The following is a 20,358-nucleotide window of genomic DNA, read 5'->3' on the forward strand; positions in this document are numbered from 1 at the left end:
GGCACCAGTGATGTGCAGATTAGCACATTAACACAAGAAGAAATTTAATTGCCACCTAAATCAGAGGCCTAGACCTGTCATGCAGACACTGTAGAGAAGTGAGCACCTTCACAGACAACAAAGAGAACATTCTGGTTGCTCAGAATGCTTAATGCAGATGATATAAATAACCCCACAGAAATATGTGACATTTAATTTTTGCCATTTCTTTCAGGTTTTAGTCCACAGACTAAAGGCTCTAACAAACAAAACACTCAGTCTCAATGTATGTGATACATAGTGATAAACACCTGTGTGAGATACAGAACATTTACTGTACAGGGACTTTCTACTTGTTCTTTGCTCCTGTAGCATTTACATTCTTGAAAAAATCACATTAAAAGACCACTTTTATAGTGCTCTTGGACTGCTTGTTTTGGGACTATACTTTTTTGAGAGAAAAGAAGTTTCTAACCATATGGCCATTATCTATGTCTCAATACAACATGCTGCATGAATATTAACCTCTTGTCAGCTCCCAGGTGGCTTGCATGTGCCAATGAAATATCACCTTTCTTTGGGATCCAATGGCCAGTGAGTTTCATGTCCTGTTCCACTTAGCAGGCCTGTTCTCTTCTTTCTCTCATTAAGGTCCAAATCTCGCCATAAAAACGCTTATCACTACGCATCTAATCTGAGAGCTCTGATAAGCACTGCTTTCCTTTCAAATCTTTAACATCACCCTGACTTTGGGGTGGACACACACAAGTTGCACTAGTCTCCCGAGAGTGGATAAGTGAATGCTAGTTTCTACGAGAAAAGTGGGAGGAAGAAGGAAGTCCCAGACATCAAACATTGCTTTACACATCCTCCTCGGCCATCAAAATGCGCTATGAGGGAAACAGTCAAAACAGACTAATAAATCTAACCAGAAAGTAGTTCTTCTGGAATGCAGACTAACTACTGAAAACACCAAATGTAAAATAAACACAGAATCTGATTTATCTGCAGGCACCTACATACCCTCTGCTTGTGGTATTACACTTTCTACAGTTTCTTGACTACTCCTGACCACAACATTGCTTGCTACGGTTTCATCATAGTATTGATTAGATCTTTGAAACTTCTGCATATTATTTCCTAAAGTAATGCATCCCTCCTTCAAAACAATTTACACAGAAAGAATGTGAAGAGAATTGTCTCAAAATTGCCTTTCCAATTGCCCTTGATTGTACCCAGTAAGTAGCAAGGAGAATCCTTCTCTCTTTCCATGGGAAAAAAAATATACGCTTTTATATATAAAACACTTCCTAAATATGAGCAGATGCTTTTCTGTCTACACAACTGCAACGTATTTGTGAAGGCGGGATCTCTGAATGCGATGAATCATCCATCTTCCGAGCCTGCTTCTTGGCATGGCTCCAGGCACTCATACTGTCAGGACTGTTTGCCAGCAGCACCTTCTTCCACTGCACCAAGCCCACTCTGGCTTATGAGAGGTGATACAACCTAAGCCCAGTGACACTACATGAAAGGGATAGATCTGTACATGTGCTGATCCATGGGGAAACAGTGACACAATAGCTGCTAAATCCTTCCTGCCCCAGAAGAGAGGGTCCTTTATACATGGCTCTCAGGACTCTCTGGTGCAACAGCTGCTTAAAACGCAGACAAAAGCATGACAGAGAAGCCCCATAAACTCAGAAAGACCGACAGCATCAGTAAGCATCCCATAGGGAACAAAGGGCTTCAAAAAGTGGGAGCTAATCAAAGCCTTACCTTCCTTGCACTGTACACTTCTGCTCCAACCCACAGGGTAAAATGACTGTGAAGTCCACCAGTCTGTTTATCATGTTCTCCTTCATGCTCACAAGGTTCTGATCAGAAATTACAGCTGTCTCTGCAGGTGACTTGTGCTCACCGTGAATTCTACTTGCTGCAGAAGGTTGATTTGGTGGAGGGGGAGCACGAGCTTTCATTCTTTTCCTTGAGAAAGAAAGGCAAGAAGAAAATTAATTTCTCGCAAGAAAATACAAACACGTTACTAAGAAATATATGTTCTTTTGGCCATAATCTCACATTGTTTTAAGAAGTTTCTCTAATGCAAGTAATTTTTTCTTGATCATTAAACTTTTCAGTGGAGTTGCACTTTTATTTTTTACCTCCTCTCTAAAAATATGCTAATTTTTTAATGATGCGCTCACTCCTACTGTTTGCTTTCCATGCCCCAGGGAATGAATCAGTTCCATAATTAGGATATGATATAATCGTTTTTCTGTCGAGTGTGAAGCATACTCCTATGAAGTGAGAAACAGAAATGCTGGGTCCAGTCCAGACCTGACTCAAGAAAGAGTTGTATTTACGTACATGAATGTTTCCTCCAAGTCAGAATGGCAGGAGTGGAGGCAGGGTGAGGTTTCATTCAGCTATATTTGGGTTCCACAGTATTACTCTACTTGAAATATTGTCTCTTCCTCTGCTCTGAGTTAGTAGTATTAAATATGGCTCATCATACTTCATAGGGAAGCACCATGAAAAGGTCAACTGTGAATGATATCACTTCTTACCATACAACACCAATACTACCGCTCTTTGAAAGCGCCCTGAAAGGAACTCATTCTTCAGTAGCAGGCTATGCACCATGTGTGATATACAGAAAAGCTGCATCAGCTTGCACCAAACAAGCAGTGTACTTTACAGAGATATAAACCCACCACAGACTTGAAGTTTACTTCACTGGCAAGCTGCCAGACAGATAAGCAACATATGTGTGCTGTTAAACTTCTGAATAGCTGGTCTCGTACCAAACACATGTCTAAGAGGATTAACTCTGATGATTAATACTCCAGTGACCTCTTCTGACTAGATTTACGCTTAGTTTAAGTCAGATTTTAGTGTAACAGATGGAAAAAGCAGTAAAATATTTACTCAGAAATTATTATGGAGGCCTACTGCCTGCATTTTTTAATCTGCCTGTTTTTAGGGTGCAGGATGAGATTATGATTCTTCACACGATTTTTGCCCTGCAAACAACATAAACTGAGGTCCAGAAAGGAAGAGCACAGAAAATGCACTCTAACTCTTAAAAGCCGGAAAAGCTTAGTGGTCAAATCAGCCAAGAGCAAAACTGTGTTTAGGGGAAAAAAAATTAAAACCTGACCTGAAATACCAAATCAAACTCTTCTTTAATAAGAGATAACCTCTATTCTCACAGATAAAAAGACTAAACATAGAGTTTGGATTACCACTGTAAGCTCCTGGCAGAGGAAAAAAGTAATAGTTATTTCACATTAACAAAAAACCCCAAACCAAACCAACAAAAAAAAGTGTTCAGAAGCAATCCAAACCCTCCATACTTTTCAATCCGTATTTGCATTTGACCAACAATCTCTGTGACACGTCTCAACTTGCAAAAATTCTTTACACTTCCTTGAAAATGCACATTTCAGTGAAACCTCAGCAAGGCAGTGTAAAATCAGCAGTGATGAAGATACTGCCTTTCCTGTGTGCCTAACAAATAGCATTTTCTACAGATATACAGGGAGAGGTACTGCCTTCTTTACTAGCACACAGAAATTTCTCTTTCATCAGCAATTTCCTTGAACATTCAGTTTTTATCCTGTATACAATGAGTGAGGCATGAAGTCATCAGTCACTAACTTGCAGCTCCTACGCTTCACTCCAAGGTGATGATAAGTTCAGGCCTTTGAGAAGTAATTAACTACCTTGACTCTCCCTGAACCAGACTCTTAACTTATTTGTCTATTGAAGAAAAGAAAAGAAAAAAAAGAGAAATTGGGATTCATCTTCTCAGATCCCTTTACATTTAGCCACAGTTGTTATTTGTAAGCAGGTGGTGAGAGACAAGGGAATTTTGCATACATCCAGATTCATGCCAACACAGCCTTACAGTCGTGCTGTTTAAGAGCTTCATATCAATTTACAAATCATGCAATTCTTGCCCTTAATAATATCAACTGCATCAATATAAGTAGCTACAGAGTTTAACTTGTTTCTTAAAACAAGCTTTTATTTTTTGTTTTTAAAGCTTGTTCTGTAATGTGGGAGATAATTCCAACACAGTGCTCCTGACAAAGTACCAAAGGGGGTAGGAAGAAAAGAAGCAGGCAAGTGTTCTGAGCCTGGAAGAACTAGCTGTAATTAATGATTTACCTTGTAAATTCCAGATCTCACAGTGAACAAAGGTAGAAGAAATAAAGCAATAGTAATAAAATAATCACGAAACTGAAATCAACTGAAGCTGTAGACACTTGAAACTTTAGGGAAGAAGTGAAGAAAGACTGAGTTTTGAAGCTAGAGAAAGAGCTGGAAGTAAATTGGGAGCATGCTACACAAGGTATCTGTCTGTTCCCTGGTGTAACATAAACTTGCCTGTGGTTTTCTACGGGAAGAGACAAAAAAGGTCAGACACCTTAATGAGAGTGTTAAAAAAACTTTTAAAGTACTCCACAGCCAATTCTGCAGTTACAGACCTTGTATAAAACTGCTTGGGGCCAGGGGTGAGAGGGGGCACTGTGTCAGCAAATCAGGCATCACACCAACAAAAGCATCAGCTATACATTGACCAGCGATGTTCACTTTAACTCTATGTAACAGTGCATATTCTTTTTGGCATTTTGCAGACAGGGCCTTTTAGATACTACAATCCCCCTTTTCTTTTGTGCAGAAAGGACAGGGCAGGTCTGTTTCCTTCAGAGACATCAGAGAAAGGAAAAGGGAAAACATTCCTACTGCAGTCTCTCTAACCTAGCAACAGTTCAGGTGACCTCATACGAACTTTTCCACAATAGTGACTTACATATTCTCACTGAGACTGCCTGAAATGTCTTGTTTTCAACATTTTCCAAATGACAGATCTCAAACTATTTCAGTGGAAGCAGATCCCTCTGCAGTTCACATTTGTGGAGTGGTATGTGGCACAGATTTGCATTTCCTAGCCAGCTTTCTGAAACATCGCAGTAGTAGAATGTAGCTCCATGAATCACAGACTGAAATCCACAGATCTAGCTACCTTGGATTTGACATGAGCAGCTGCTTTTTCTGACAGGCTCCAGCAACTGCATTCAGAAGATGCCTAGAAGCCTGTTAATACTATTGAAAGTGAGTGAGAAAAAGAATTCATCTTTCTCTGTCAGAGCAACAATGGTTTTAAAGGACAATACAAAAGCACTCTGTAATAAAAGCCTTATTGTTACCCCACTAAAATAATGCACAAAGAAAGTGAGTGATTTAAAAGCCTGTTTTAAGCATGGGAAGCAAGGGTACTTTCCACGCTATAAACACAACATACTAATAAAAAGTTGCATACCATTCTTCAGTGTGAGATAAATTCAACCTAAATTTAGTTCAACAGCCATCTTCTCTCCACAAACATCTTTCACTGCGCTCACTACTGAAATACCTGTTAAGACCCTGTACCTGCTTCTAGTCTGCAGGAGGAGTTACAAGTGGGAACACATCAGATCCATGCTCAGGTTTAACTCATGGTTACACGAATGCTTCCATTCAGTCCTCGAGACAGAGACAGTGAAAACAAGCAGCTGGTTCTAATACACAAATGTACAGTGGCTGTTGCTGAGGCTTGAACTAGTTCTTCTCACTTAACTGTAAGTTGGAAAAAATGCATATAATCATGAAACAATTAGGCAGAATATATGAATAACCTACCAGCACTGTTCTCAGTTAAAGCAGCAGGTTTTCAAAATGGAAAAACAAGGAAACTGACCAACAAGACCAATGTTTCTGTAGTTCAGCACAGAAGAAATGCAAGAGAAATGAAAAAAGTTTCATCAGATTATGAACTTCAGGACAAGGTTACACAAGCCCTTTGGACCTACTATTTATTAATATATAACTGCTAAGAAACAGGATGTAACCTGGACTTTACAATCCCATCGTAGAAAAACGTGATCTCTGTTTTGAACAGCACTGGTCCTGAGACTTCCACGCCCATGGCAAAGATATGCAGATTGCCTTTGTCAGATAAGGTCTAACAGGCAAACACACACACACACACAAAAAGAAAAAACTGAAAGTGAAACAGTGAAGTCCTACCCATTCCCACCATTCCAAATAAATAATCCTCTCTGCCCTGTAAAACAAAGGTAACTTAACAGGTACAGGACAGACTTCATTCCATGCACATCAGCAGGACTTTGGCAAGTGCTCCATAATTCACCAGTTTGTAGCATCTGTTCCTTTTTATGCCAAGTCTCTCTCTAACCATTCATTTTAAAGAAGCAAGAACAACAACAAAAGCACAAACACACACGTGCACACGCACCCACCCTCCAAAACAGCAGGGATGAAAAAAAAAAAAAAGGAGGAAAAAAAAGCCCACCAAGAAACCCAAAAAACCCCATCCAACAACAAAAACAAGAAAAATCCAACCCAAAACAAAACAAAAAATCAACCAACTCTGCACATAGCAGAATTATGGAAAACATTCATTTTTGATATAATGGACAACCAGCACAGTCTGGTCAAGTCAATTTGCAGTCTGGTCAAGAGGCTTGAACAGGTGCAAAGGGTTTTTCTGTGGCAGTTGTGTACATCCCATCTCATAATTAGGAGAAATAAAACAACATGTGAGTGCTCAGTGATGAGTGAATAGAGACACAGCGTCCTTTGGGTGAAAAACAGGAAACAGGGGAGTAAACATTCTTGATTTTCAGGTGATTGCACTCCTACCATCTTTTGAGGGGAAATCTGCGCACATAGGCAAGAAAAAAAATGCAGATGAGTATGTTCACTCAACTTTCACCCTGGCAACTTGTGCAGCAAAGCCAGAAGTCCAGCCCTGAGGCACACACCTGATATTCCAAACCACCAAGTCACAGCAGAGCAGAAGTCACTCCTGCTCAGTGATCTAACTTGTGAAGGAGATATCTTTCAGAGAACATTTCCTTTTCATTCCTTGTTTGTTGCTTATGGCAAAGCAAAGAAAAGCCCAGATCACAGGCTAGGAAAGAGACAACCACGATACCAGAATTAAGAGCACACCAAGTTCCCTCTTTGTAAGAACAATCTTTTCAGCTTCTAGATGCAGCAGCTCAGAAAAACTGTAACACAACACAAATGTAAAGGAAATACAGACAGATCAGCAGCAAGATAAAGGCACCTCATGAATTCTGAAAATGGAAACCAAAAGTCAAACAAATCCTGGAGAGATTGAGAACAGACACCAGAAGAGCATGATAATGTCCATAACTACTAAAGAGGCCCGAATTCACCCAGACAGCCTTACATCATAACTAGAACTTTATTCCACTTTGCTATCTATAACATTTAAATTAACCAATTCAGCAAACTAAAAACAAAACAAAGATATCAAAGAACATTCTCAAGTTTACTTTGCCTATCACAGGCTAAATATACCAATTCGTTACAATTATGTGCAACACAGGTAACCTTTAAATGTCTCATATAGTAAGTAAGTCACAGGTCTAAAATGCATTACACTATTGTAGTAACTTGTTTCCAGTATTATTTTACAACATTCTGGTAACATTAACAATATTACACAAATATTACGCTTTCTAAAGAGCTGAAATCTTCAGCAGACACTAAGAAGTAATGAACTAGATTACTAGCAGATATGGCTCAGGCAACAACTGGGATTCTCTACATTATTTTTAAATAAGTTGCTGCTTTGTTTTTAGCAGAATTCCATGGCTGTTATAGTATGCAGTTATTCTATGCTTTTCTCTTTTCAAACATTTACTTGAATTTCATATTACTTCTAAAAGATCATCCTATTTTTAAGGCAGGATCACACTGACAGACACAATGAAAATTATTTCCTTGCGGGCATGATAAAGTCACCCAAAATAGACAAGAAAAAATAATTTGTTTCTGGCAAAGAAATGAAAGTTATTTAATTATATTTTTGATCTTCCATTTGATTCTACTCATGAGAAACCCTACAGCTTTACATATTTAAAAAATAAAGTTTCTTTGCCAGAAGAAAAGGAAAAAAAAAGACCAGCAGGAAATAGAATGAGTGCATCTGTAGAAGAGGAAGCAGGGATGGAAGTATACAATCATGGTTGCCCAAGGGTGAAGTTAAAGAAAAATAAACAAAAGTCAATGTGAGATGATACAGTCTAATGGAAGTAGTTCCTAACATTATCTAATTTCAAACTTTTCACAAACTTAACCAACCACTTAACCAACCACTTAACCAATCACTTTTCACAAACTTAACCAATCATTAAAAAGTGTTGGGCTGCAGTTTCCCAGTCTCAGACATGCCAGTGAATAAGCTGTTATAAAATTTGCTACCAGGGGCATCTCCCCACATATAACCCATTTCATGAGAGGCTGAAATGTGTCCCAATACAGAGCAGAGACCTGTCCACTCTGGTCCCTGTGAAACACTGCATAGCTGCCAAACAAGAGAAAACAGGTTTCTGCCCAGTCAGGACTCAGACTCCTGCACTGACACAATGTAGATGAGCTACTGAGCGCTCACCCTCCAACAGGAAGGCCAAAGGATTTGTTAGCCTAAGGCTGGTATCCTCAAATAATCTTGTTTTTATACATCACCCACACTTTTGATTAAGAATCATAGTGTACTATCCTCCAACAAAAGCCTAATTCTCCTTCCAGTCACTAAGGCATTCCCTCTAGATCTGGAACAGAGCAGTTGACATACCAGTTTCATAACAGAGTCATTTTTAGGGCCAGAAGAAGCCAGAAGCACTCTAACCTGACCTCCTGTAGGGCATGTGCCATGCAGTGCTCCCCACTGCTACTTTAGAAAGCCCCCTCTAAGAGTGAAAGCAGGGATGGACCTGTACATGGGGTGGGGGGCTTTAACTGATCAAAGGATAACACTGGAGCCTGCAAATGCCTTTACACGTGGTAACCACTGCCACACTAGGGAGCCTAATAGATCTACCTGTATCAGTTCCCAAAACAAAGCAGAAGACAAGCCCTAAAGCAAATCTTTTAAAAAGCAGCCAAATCCCAAGATTTGGGTACATGCCCACTGCAGTTAATGAAAACACTGCATGAATAAGCACTGCAAGGTCTGTATCACTAATAGCTGTATCACAGGACTTTTGAGATACCACCCACACATTCAGTGTGTGGCAAAGACCACACTATGAGCTGGTGTCATGCTGTACAACTCCACCGGGTTGCATATCAGTAAAGATGAATGAAATGGGAGAGCAGTTAACATTATTTAGTTATTGGCCTCATCTGCTGAATCACATGCTGAAGAAAAACAGAAGTCTTTGGAGGTTAAAGGCAAGAAAGCGCAGATAAATTCTGTTTTGGGAAGGTAAAAACCTGCAATCTAAAATGCAGTGATATCACATCTCTCAGTAAGAGATACACAAATAGTTTTAACTCTTTAGCTTGGGAGATGTGATCAAAACAAAATGCCACCAACAATTCATGCTGGAGGATGGGTAAGAACTTTAATCTTAAAAAAAATGTGGTCTAGAAAAGCAAAGTAGAGTAACACCACTCTAGGTAGGGATAGTGAAGCCTCGCTCTTTTCACAATGACATCTGCCAGAAGAGAAGCTGCAGATGAACCAAAATATGAACAAAGGCGATAAACATTTAGGCTTTAGGACTCAAATATGTTTAACCACCAGCACCACAGCTGAAATTGCCTGCCAGTTTCATGCTGACCAAAATCAAAAGATTGCTGTTGACTTTCAGGGAAAAAAGTAATGCAGCAGTGAAAAGCATTCAGTGAACAGCCATCCAATCCTACCCCTACCAGTATTTTTAACTTCTTCCTTCATTATCCACAAACTCACAGTGTTTTCCCCCCTTTTATCAAGTACTGAGCTATTAGTCTCATTCCATTCCAAGCAACAATAATATTAAAATAAAGAAAACACTAAGGAAAACATCACATTGCTCGTGTTCATCTGAAATCTCATCCAGTTCCTTCATCTGTGACTAAATCGGGCTGCTTTGCATGGTATGCTTCAATGGGAAAAGAGAACTATATTATTTTTATGTTATTGATGTTTAAGCATAATGGCACTGGTTAGTTAAAAAACCAAACCAAACAAACAAAATGCCAAAGCCATCCATGCTAACATCCCAAATGTACTTAAGAGAGAAAACCAAAATGTTGATGATTATACTGTAAAATGCCCAAGCCCTGTTGCCAGGGCACTCTGTTCTGTTCTCTGTGCTCTCAAATCTTCACTGAGCTGTTGAGGATGCTCAGTTAAGCAGATAGCAGGCTACAACCATGCAGGCGAACCACTTGCACACTGAATTCTCTGCAGAGGGCAAATACTACAGCTGAACTGCAAAAAACACAAGGTTAAGATCACTTAAGGCAAAGCAACTAACGAGATTTCTCAGCATTATTCAGGAAGGTATAGTCAGGTTCATGTGGGCTAACTGGACTCTTACTAACCATGCTCAGCTGTGGAAAACACTGTCATGAAACAAGGCAAGAGTATTTCCAAGCAGGCTGGAAGCACTGCTGGCCTTCTGCATGTTGTGAGCAAACAGGCATCCTTCAGATACACTCACCCTACTACCCATCAGCTGTGGTTTTGTGAGGATGCCACAACTCCCTGATGAGCTCTCTAGCTCTGGAAAGGTACTTTGCCAGTTCAAATAGGCTTTATTATGTCACGATAACAACAGCAGTCTTTATCATGTTTATTAACAGTGAATTATGACGGTAATGAGCAGATGATTTGTTTCTAGAGGGGTCAATGGCTAAAGGTATGGTTTCTCAAGCCTGAGGCTGTCCCAGAAACACTTGCACTGAACATTGTGTCCCCTGAAATTATAGGTGCTGTTCAGATTTCAGTGTGGTTGTCCTTTCTTAATCTCTTCTCAACAACCACCTTCAATAAGGCTACTTAAATAAACAAATATAAAAGTTTATTGCTTAGCAACACTGATTTATAAACTCTCCTGCGGTGACTTGCACTGTCAACTAAGATGCAATTTCAAGGTGCATTTGCACTGTATTGCTGAGCAAAGGTATCCCAGATTGTGCACTATTTTTGTGTCCACAGGCTTTTAACCTCACTACCATTTACTGAGAATCGCTCTCTAGTGGCTTGAAGACTGTAGGTTAGTGCTCCTTGCAGTGAAGTGCTTGCCTTATTCTCACAGAAGATGGAATAGTTTTGAAAGAATCAAGAGAGAAACAACATACATTGCTAATGAAATTCTGATGTGATTTACTGGGCTGGATAATTCCTAAGTTTTATAATATGCTTAGAAGCCAGTGGGCAATTCAGTGGAATACCACTAACATTAATATAGAATATTAGTCCTACCAATACCTGTTTCAACTAGAAACAGCCTTAAAACACTGTCCATCTGAGGTGCAGATGGGGAAGAATTGTTTAGCATGATTACCTGTTTAAGTAAGTACACACATGGTGAACCGTAACACCTGTAACTGTCAGCTGACAGATCATCATTCCTCATTCAGTGACAACGCTCTAGGAGTACACCACTGAAGCTCATTTCACCTATTAACCCTGATACAAACACATTCCACAAAAACAGGCAGGCAATGGCCATTAAGGGAGAATTTGCAGAATTACACCCATGTTATTCCACCTACCTCCACTCATCCGTCTGCAAACAGTGGCAAGATCACAGATATTTCAGAAAACCTTAACGTACCAAAGAAAAGGACACAGACAAAAAGTTAAAGGCTCTGACCGGAGTAAAGAGGCATCTTGGCCCAGTTCCAAAGAACCCCTTAGACCCAAACCGCTTCTCAAAACATTACAAACGTATTTCTAGGCAGAAATTAAAATAATCAATGGCAACTACCCCAATGTCTTTAGAGGTTGCAGGCTAGAAGGCATTTGTGCTTCTGAAACCCAGTTAACTTCTTCAGCCACAAGGACCCAGGCAGGAGAGACACAAAGCACGGCAGGCAGGACTACAAAAGCCGTTTATTTTCCAGCTGCACTGAGCTCTCCTAAAAGGGGAAGCGCCTCTGTGCTTCCTCTCAAGTTCACTTGCCCTCGGAGAAACACTCGCGATCTTATCATGGCTGACCTTACATCAAATTTCCTCAAATTATATTTTCATCAAATATATTCAAAAGCCCACATCTGGTGACGTATTGGAAGATAAACAAGAAGACAATTAACTTTGGATTGCCTGATCTAGAAGACAAAAGCATCAATCTACCCTTGTTTTTAAATCTACAGTTATTCTGTAAATTTTAACTGTAGAAAACTGCATGTCATAGAAGAAACCAGCACCTGAACTACAGGGCTGATAAGCTTCCCTTTAGAGCTAGGAAAAAATCCCCTAAAAGATCTAACAATGCACTTTTGTGAGATACAGTTTACATTCACTCACAAAGAAACAGAATCAGGGATGCCAGAACATTCCTTACCTTCCCTAATCATCTTAATTAGCATTTATAATTTGGTCTTAATACATACTCCATCACACAGCAAGAAATCATGTACAGCAGTACATTAAATGAAGCTTAAGGAAGCAAAAATGCAGTGTCAATGAAATAAAGAGATATCCAACTTCAACACAACAGTCTAAACTGTTGTCAGACCCTGTACCTCTGGGATGCCACACGTGTTTTTATCACAAAATCTCACAGCTTCAGCTGACTTTCTTTGTATTTTTCTGGTGCTGATTTGCTCAATTGAACTTCTTATGATAATCACAAGTATTTTGCTTTCACTTTTATGATATTCTCTTCTTTCAAAATGACACAGGAATCAAGTACTTCTTGGTTTAAACTAAAATTCAAGTATTTTGGTTTATTAAATGCAAATAATAAATTTAAGTGATAAACTCTACTCCAATTCTGCTGTGGAGGTGAAAGACCTACATTAATGTAGAAACCAGAAAGTCTGACCAAAAAGAATACTGCAGATGTTAGCACAGATAAAAACACAACCTCAAACAGCTGACTAGGAGGACTCTGAAGTGTGATCCTGATTTATCAGGTAAGAACAGAAGTGTTGTAATGATTTTTATATGCCAGAAAACCCCATTTGTTTAGTTAGTTTCCATTTAAGATTCTGTTTACTGTATCCTGTAGGCATATGTGATATTTAAAGGATTTTATATCTCTCAAAACCAAAAAGGATATAGGTCTTGCACAGTGCAAACTAGAGCACATTATGAAGAAAATCTTGATAAATCAGGCATGTCAACACACCCAGACAGTATCAGACGAGAGAGGAAGCAGCCAAATACCCTCCCTCTTTATCACACACATTGAAATTAGAGATGATTATTGTGGGCATTTTACTGATGTGTGGCACTGGCTCAGGACACAGGAAACAGGAAAGAGTCAGGACCATTACGGACTTTACAGAGTAAAACCAAGACCTTCCTGTCAGCAGACTGGAAGCCATGGGGATGGTGTTACATGTTATCCATGAGAAAACATCACCAAGAGAATGAAGGCATCTGCTGTTGGGAGCTTTAAATGCTACTCAGAGATAACTCAATGCAAACATGCTTGAGGCTGCTCTCTAAGTACTGATGGGGCATCACAACAGTGATTGCAAGATTTTGTAGACATGCCTGAGCCAGCTGCACACTCAGCAGAGCCTACAAAACCCACACAGGAAGAAACAGGATATATTAAACTACCTTATAAAATGAACTGCCATAGTTATACTAGAAGCAGAAAGAGGCACAAATACCTCAAATGCAAGCAACAAAAGCACGGTAATTTAAGCTGGTCTTTTAACCAAGACAAACAAACTTCCATCTCCTTTTCAAAAACAAAGAAACAGCAGCATTAATGACATCCAATTTCCTCCAAATTCCTTGTCATGTCTGAACTGCTTTTCATATCAAAAAGGATGGCAAGTCTCACAAGCTCTTTTCAGTGCTGGGGCACTTAATAACTGTCTTCAACTCTGGACCTTATCCTGCAGCTGTCACCTGACTGATTACAAGGTGTTTACAAGGCCTCTTCTCCCTACCAGCCACCAACTTTCTAGACACTTATGAAAAGCTAGTACATTAGGCTTTTCTTTCTCTCTTGTCAATTAAACTTAAATCAAACTAACTGGTGAAGAAACAAATAAATATTTTTCAAGAAAATACAGAGATACAGGCAAAGAGCATCATGAAATAAACTTTGTCTTATATCTAGCATTGCATGGTCACATGAGGTGTTGGCAGGCTCTGCTGAAGTAAGGGTGTCTGTCCCATCTGAAAGCCCCCACCTGGCAACAATGAATGAAAAGAAGAGTTTGGAAGTGATTGACTACAGAGGTTTCCTCCTCACAACTATGAAAACCAGAACAAAGGTATCCTGGACTCAGTGAAATCAACAGGACTTCTGCCACTGATGTTGCAGAAAGCCAAGTTTTCAGTCTGGCAGAACCTCAGCAGAGCTCAGTTTCACCTCTGTGTTGGCAGCCCCACTTGCCAGCTCCCCCAGTAAGAATGCAACTTCCAAGTACCAGGAGAACGTGGAGCATCACCAGCATGGCACCTAGAGAAGCTTTGGGATGTGAAGAGCGACTGCATGGTACTGCCCTGGGCATCCAACCAGCTGCCTTTTAGCCATGCAAAGGCACAGTTCTCTTACATGTTCTTACTACATCTTATGGAAAACCAGAAGTATCAAATACAACTAATGTGTTGAAAAAAAGGGTGGGGGAGGAGGGACAGAAAAAAACCCAATTACAAAAGCAAGCAAGGCTATCTTCATGTATTACCACCCTGACTTTTTATCATTTCCGATTCTAAAATGAGTCAGAGAGGTCAAGGAAATCTGAGGACACCAGATAAAGTCAGACCTGCCACACCACAACTCCTTTGGTCACCTCCTCTGAAATAGGAAGGCCAGTGGCATAGTGATAATTGGTGACATTACCAGCATACAGAGAGCACTCCCTCAGCCAGGGCCTAACAGTTGCTCACTTGACACATGCTGGCACTGTGTTTCCCAAAGAGAGATGAGAACGCTCAACTGCTAGCAAGCAGACCCAGCATCCCCTCTCTTGTTTATTTGACTTCCCAGACAGGAAAATCCTGCATGCAGCTTACAGAGCCAAGTTCCTCCAAATCTCTTCTGCTGAGCCCAACATAAACTGCAACGCAACAAGGCAGGGGAAGCACAGAGTTACACCTACAAAAACAAAGTGGAAGGGACTTGTCTCCCTTGTGTTCTAATTCTAGCCCTGAAGAAACAACAGCAGTGCAATCCAAGTTACTCCTGCAAGCTCACCTGACCTCGGAACTTCAGGATAAATGCTGCTGAATTAAGCATGGGCTACTCATAACAGCATGGGAAGGAAGGGTGCACTCTTCTGCCACAAACACAGAAGCATTTCCACAGCCACAGCTGCTGCACATCATAATTGACACAAGCACAGGCCAGCTTCACACCTTCACGTGACATACAGCATGTAAAGGCTGCTCTCCCCTTAACCAAATGGCATCATGCACATATATCTGATGTGGTAAGAACGCTATCAGGCTATAAGCCATCATTTCTCCTTCTGAGTCAGTAATATATGAGAAATAGGACTACATAGTACAGAAATTATATTCACTGTTTAGATTCAGCTACTTCTGTACAGCATTGCTTTACCTTCTATCAACTTCCTCTGCAATGCCATGAATAAAGAAATTCTTAGGGACATCTACTGACACAGGCACAAGCAGATCTGGTTGATCACTCCTTGTTGCTTTATGGAAAGATGTCACCAAATGCTGACTTCAAAGCATGGACATTTCCAACTCTGACTGCAGTCACCCCAGGCCTCCTAGCAAGCTAAGTTCAATCTCAGCATCTGGGAACAGGATCAGCCAGCAGAAGATGAATGTGTTTAGGAAGCTGCTTGACCAAACATTTTCTTCCCCACCCCGAGTAGGGGATGACAAAATTATATGACAAAAATATTACCATGCTATAATGGAAGACGTAAGAGAACTGTAACCATCTGTGTAGCATCACTGCCCATGTTCAGAGCCAGAGAAACAGACATGGAGGTAGTTGTGCACCATGGTCCTAAGCTGCACCAGGGGAAGCTCAGGCTAGACATTAGAAAAAGTGAAGAGTGTCACAGAAAGAGTGATTGGGCATTGGAATGGGCTGCCCAGGGAGGTGGTGGAGTCACCGTCCCCGGAGGTGTTTAAAAAAAGACTGGACGTGGCACAGGTCTAGTTGATAAGGTGGTGTCAGGTCATAGGCTGGACTTGATGACCTCCAAGGTCTTTTCCAACCTAGCTCATTCTGTGATTCTGATGGTGTCATTTGTTGGCTATAATGTAAATATTGCTTCCTCCCAAGAGGATGCACTATTTTGACAGAGCCGTTGTCTGCTAGGTCCAGAAGCACAGTAACAGAGTACACTGAAGGTTTTACCTGTGAGTGTCAAAAACCATGCTCCCTGATATGAAAAATCATATATTCTTTGTGCTTTTCATGAAGCAGCAAATATATACGCACAAGCAGATGCCTCCTGACATATGCCTGACATAAGCAGCAACAAAAAAAGTCCACCTCAAGTGACTCAAACACTTACACGTACTCATGCCGTGCATATGGGCACTACCAAAAGTACTATTTGCACACAGTCCCATTTCCCTGTTAATATCCAAAGACTTATTAATGCATCAACCTTATTCCAATTATCCTGACCATGCTGCTGCTAAAGCAAGCTATGCTTTATCACAAATGTCCTTGGCCACAGGATTAGGTCCAGAGAGACAGGGTAGGAAGAAGAAGAGTTTCATTTCACCACCTCTTGTCTAAAGCAAGTAATAACTTAAAAGTTTACTCTTTGACTGAATACCTGGCATGTTGATAGTCTTGGCAAATGACAGCTAAATTAAACATATATGAATAGTGTCACATAACAAGTCTAACAGCTTATTTTTAAACTTGGAAGAGTTTGAACAATTGAAAATATCTGGGTTGGGCTTACAAATTCCACACACCCTTTTCGGGCACTCAGTCTGCATAGCTGGTAGAAGTAGGTGGCACTGAAAAGACAAAGAGAAATCTGAAGATTCAGAAGAAATTTGCAGAAAGAAAAAAAAAAACAAAGAAAAAAAGGAAAAGCTTCCTACACTCAGGATACCAATGAGAAAATAGAATGTAGCATAATATTGCTTTTCATTTCTGCTGCAGAGCAGGATGGAACAGGCTTAGGATGGAAAAAAACCTCTATGTATAATATTAATATTGAAGAATCAGTGCTAGCATGAATAGAAAAAACACATCATAACAATTAAATAGCCTAACTCTAACTTCACTTAGCAGTTTCTCCCTTGAATCAGCAAACTTCAATCACCCACAAAGAACTGCTGTCAAGTAGACAAGCAATGTGTTTTTGCATTTTCATTATGTGTATATACAAAAGGAAATTTCTGAAACATCTTCACTGTTGAAAAAAGAAACAAGTAATGTTAAAGGAAATCTTATTTTGACTTCATTGGTATTAACAAGTAACTTTTACAGGTAATTATCTTTATCACTTTGTGGTCTCTTCTTCAGCTAGTCTGAAGAAAAGCCACAGACATACAAAGCCCAAACACAGCTACATATCTCCAAGTATTTTCCTAGATAGTCTCTTGATATAAACTGGGGAAGGGGGGAGGGAGATGAGGCAATGGAAAGACTCTTTAAAGGACAGGTATACAGGTTTGCAGCACATCTAACAAGAAAGGTGGATGTTCCTCGCCGTGCCTGACTGGCAGCAGCCAGCTGGGTTCATCCCAGTCCTGCAGAGGGGCTCAGTCATGTCCTGCTGTGGAGCCAGCTGGAAAGGCTGTGTCACTCCTCACTGGGGCTGCCCCACCACCCTGACAGTGATGCACAATACTGTTAAAAATCAACAACACTGGCAAAAGTGACGATGCAGAGAAGAAATGTAACTTCCCATTTGACTTCTCCAGTTCAGAAACACTGCCTGGGAATCCGCAGCTGAGGCACAAGCAGAGGCTGCAGGACAGTAAGGTTCCATTCATTCCTCTGCTGCAGGCAGATCTCTCCACAACCCAGACAGATCCCTCCACCTCTTCAAGCTCATCCAGTTTGTCCTTCTTTGGAAACATGTGTACTACAGCAAAGTGCTCAGACACTGTGGAAGAGGAGAAGTGTTTTGACAACATGCCCAGTGACCTGGGCTGTCCAAGACGCAAAAGTGACTTAAGCACCAGGCTGAGTGCAAGAAGCCTTGTGTGAGAAAATACAGCCTCCGGCTATAGAAGAACACCAACCAACAAGGTGTGGAAGCCAACACCAGCAGATCTCACTGAACTCCAGGTTCAAGCCAGACCTAAAAAGGCTGTGCAGAAAAACAATGCAAAACTCTCAGGCCAGTACATCTCTCCCCACCCTGAGCCACCAGGTCACCTCCGCTCCATGTCAAACATGGGACGGGCCTTATGCAACTATACAAGACAACTATGAAGGCCAATGAGAAGCTTCACCTGCAGCACAGAGATGGCAGAATTCCTTGTCGTAAGGCCAGCAACACGGGATCATGTGCTGCCTCAGGTTTTGGCAAGAGGGCTTCAGTCTTACCTTTGTCCTGCAGCTTTGGCTGGCAGTACACCAGGAGAAACTTCAATCAAATTCTGAAAGTCTATCATTCAAACAAGCTAGATCTCTCCTTTAATTAAAATGAACTCACAAAAATTTCATGAATATAAAGATAAAATAAATCACACAAGCATCCATTAAAATCAAATATTCAAAGAAGTAAACAGCAGTTTCTGAAATCCAGCTCAGGGAATGCTCCTTCCGTGTCAAATGCTGAAGCAAAGTAACAGCAGCGTCCTCTTACAAACTCTTATCACAGCACAGGGATGCAGCAACACATATGGATGGTGGCAGACAAGCTGTGTGTACTGTCTGAAACACAAAACCCCATCCCTGCATTTTTACTTCAGGTTTTCAATCGCCTTGTTACTCAATACATGCCAGTAAGCCAAGAATTACAATCATTAAAACATTAACTTCTCACACAGACTACACTAGCAGCAGTGGTCTTAAAAACAAAAAGCCAAATTAACCAAATTCTAACAGTCCTAGTAAACATAGAATTTTCAAAAACATAACGGTTTCGAAAAAAAGCCAAAAAAGCAACTCATGTCATAGAGATACCTGTCACTGTTAGTAAGGCATCTGCACTGTTGCTGACTTTCTTCTGCTCACACCTTCACACCCATTTTTTTTGAGTCCCAAGAGAGCTACAGTGGTGCAAACAAAACTTTGAGTTCAAGAGTTTCCTGATCATTCGCTGTAGCCACCTATTGGTAAAACGGGTGTATAAAATGTCATCAAGGAATATGTATCTATTTAAATTACTCACTTCTAGAATCTCAGAATGGCTTAGGGTTGGAAGGGACCTTAAAGATTGTCTTCTTTTCTTCTGCCATGACTACAGGGAGAGGACAAGAGGAAATGGCCTTAAAATGAGACAGGAGAGATTAAAATTAAATATTCACCATTAGGGTGGTCAGGCATTGGAATAGGTTGCCCAGGGAGGTGGTGGAGTCACCTTTCCTGCGGGCGTTCAACAGGTGTCTGGATCTGGTACTGGGTGATGTGGTTTAGGGGTGACAGTGACAGGGCTCGGTGGACAGCTGGATTGGCTGAGCTTGACATTCTCTTCCAAACCTGATGATTCTACAATTCTTCCAACCCTCCTGCTATGGGCAGGGACACCTTCCACTAAATCAGGTTGCACAGAGCTCCATCCAGCCTTGCCTTGATCCTTTCAGGGATGGGACATCCACAGCTTCTTTGGGCAACCTGTTTCAGTGCCTCACCACCCTCAGAGCTAAGAATTTTTCCTAATATCCAATCTAAACCTACTCTCTTTCCGTTCAAAGCCATTCTTCCTTGTACTATGGCTACATGCCCTCGTAAAAATTCCCTCTCCAGAGCTCTTGTAAATCCTCTTTAGGCACCCAGGGTGCTGTAAGGTCTCCCTGGAGCCATCTCTTCCCTAGGCTGAACAACCCAAGCTGTCTCTGCCAGGTCTCCACAGGGGAGGAGGCACTCCAGCCCTCTTTAATGCTCAGTTTATAGCATCGCTTCTGTTTTCAGATCTTTAAAACCTGTTACGTTTCTCTTGGGAGGGAGAAAAAGGAGAGTGGGAGGGGGAAAAAAAGGTCCTTTTTCATATGGATACCAAACATCTGTTTGGCGATGCCGGTATTTTTAGGGAATGAGCAGGGCCGGGTGTTTCCGCGGAGCGCTCACTGAGCGCACCCAGGGCGGCAGAGGGGCCCAGGCGCCGCCCGGGGGAGCGCTGGTGCCCGCGGCTGCCGGAGCCTTCCTCGCTGCTCCTCTGCCTCTGCTGCCCGCGGCTGCCGGAGCCTTCCTCGCTGCTCCTCTGCCTCTGCTGCCCGCGGCTGCCGGAGCCTTCCTCGCTGCTCC

The 20,358-nt window shown here is 41.2% G+C and overlaps 1 protein-coding gene across 2 annotated transcripts in view; it reads right to left on the reverse strand.

The window, feature by feature from the left end:
* Positions 1 to 20,358, reverse strand: part of LOC121674390 (protein cordon-bleu-like) — a 115,946-nt gene that overhangs the window by 69,049 nt on the left and 26,539 nt on the right. For both annotated transcript variants that reach the window (XM_042048707.1, XM_042048708.1), the window contains exon 3: positions 1,759 to 1,965. In XM_042048707.1, coding sequence (XP_041904641.1) covers positions 1,759 to 1,965 — 207 coding nt within the window. The remainder of the gene's footprint in view (positions 1 to 1,758; positions 1,966 to 20,358) is intronic.

Source organism: Corvus kubaryi, unplaced genomic scaffold, assembly GCF_017639235.1.
Source record: "Corvus kubaryi isolate FWS band 111438036 unplaced genomic scaffold, C.kubaryi_AGA036_p1.0 68, whole genome shotgun sequence".
Classification (NCBI taxonomy): Eukaryota; Metazoa; Chordata; class Aves; order Passeriformes; family Corvidae; genus Corvus; species Corvus kubaryi.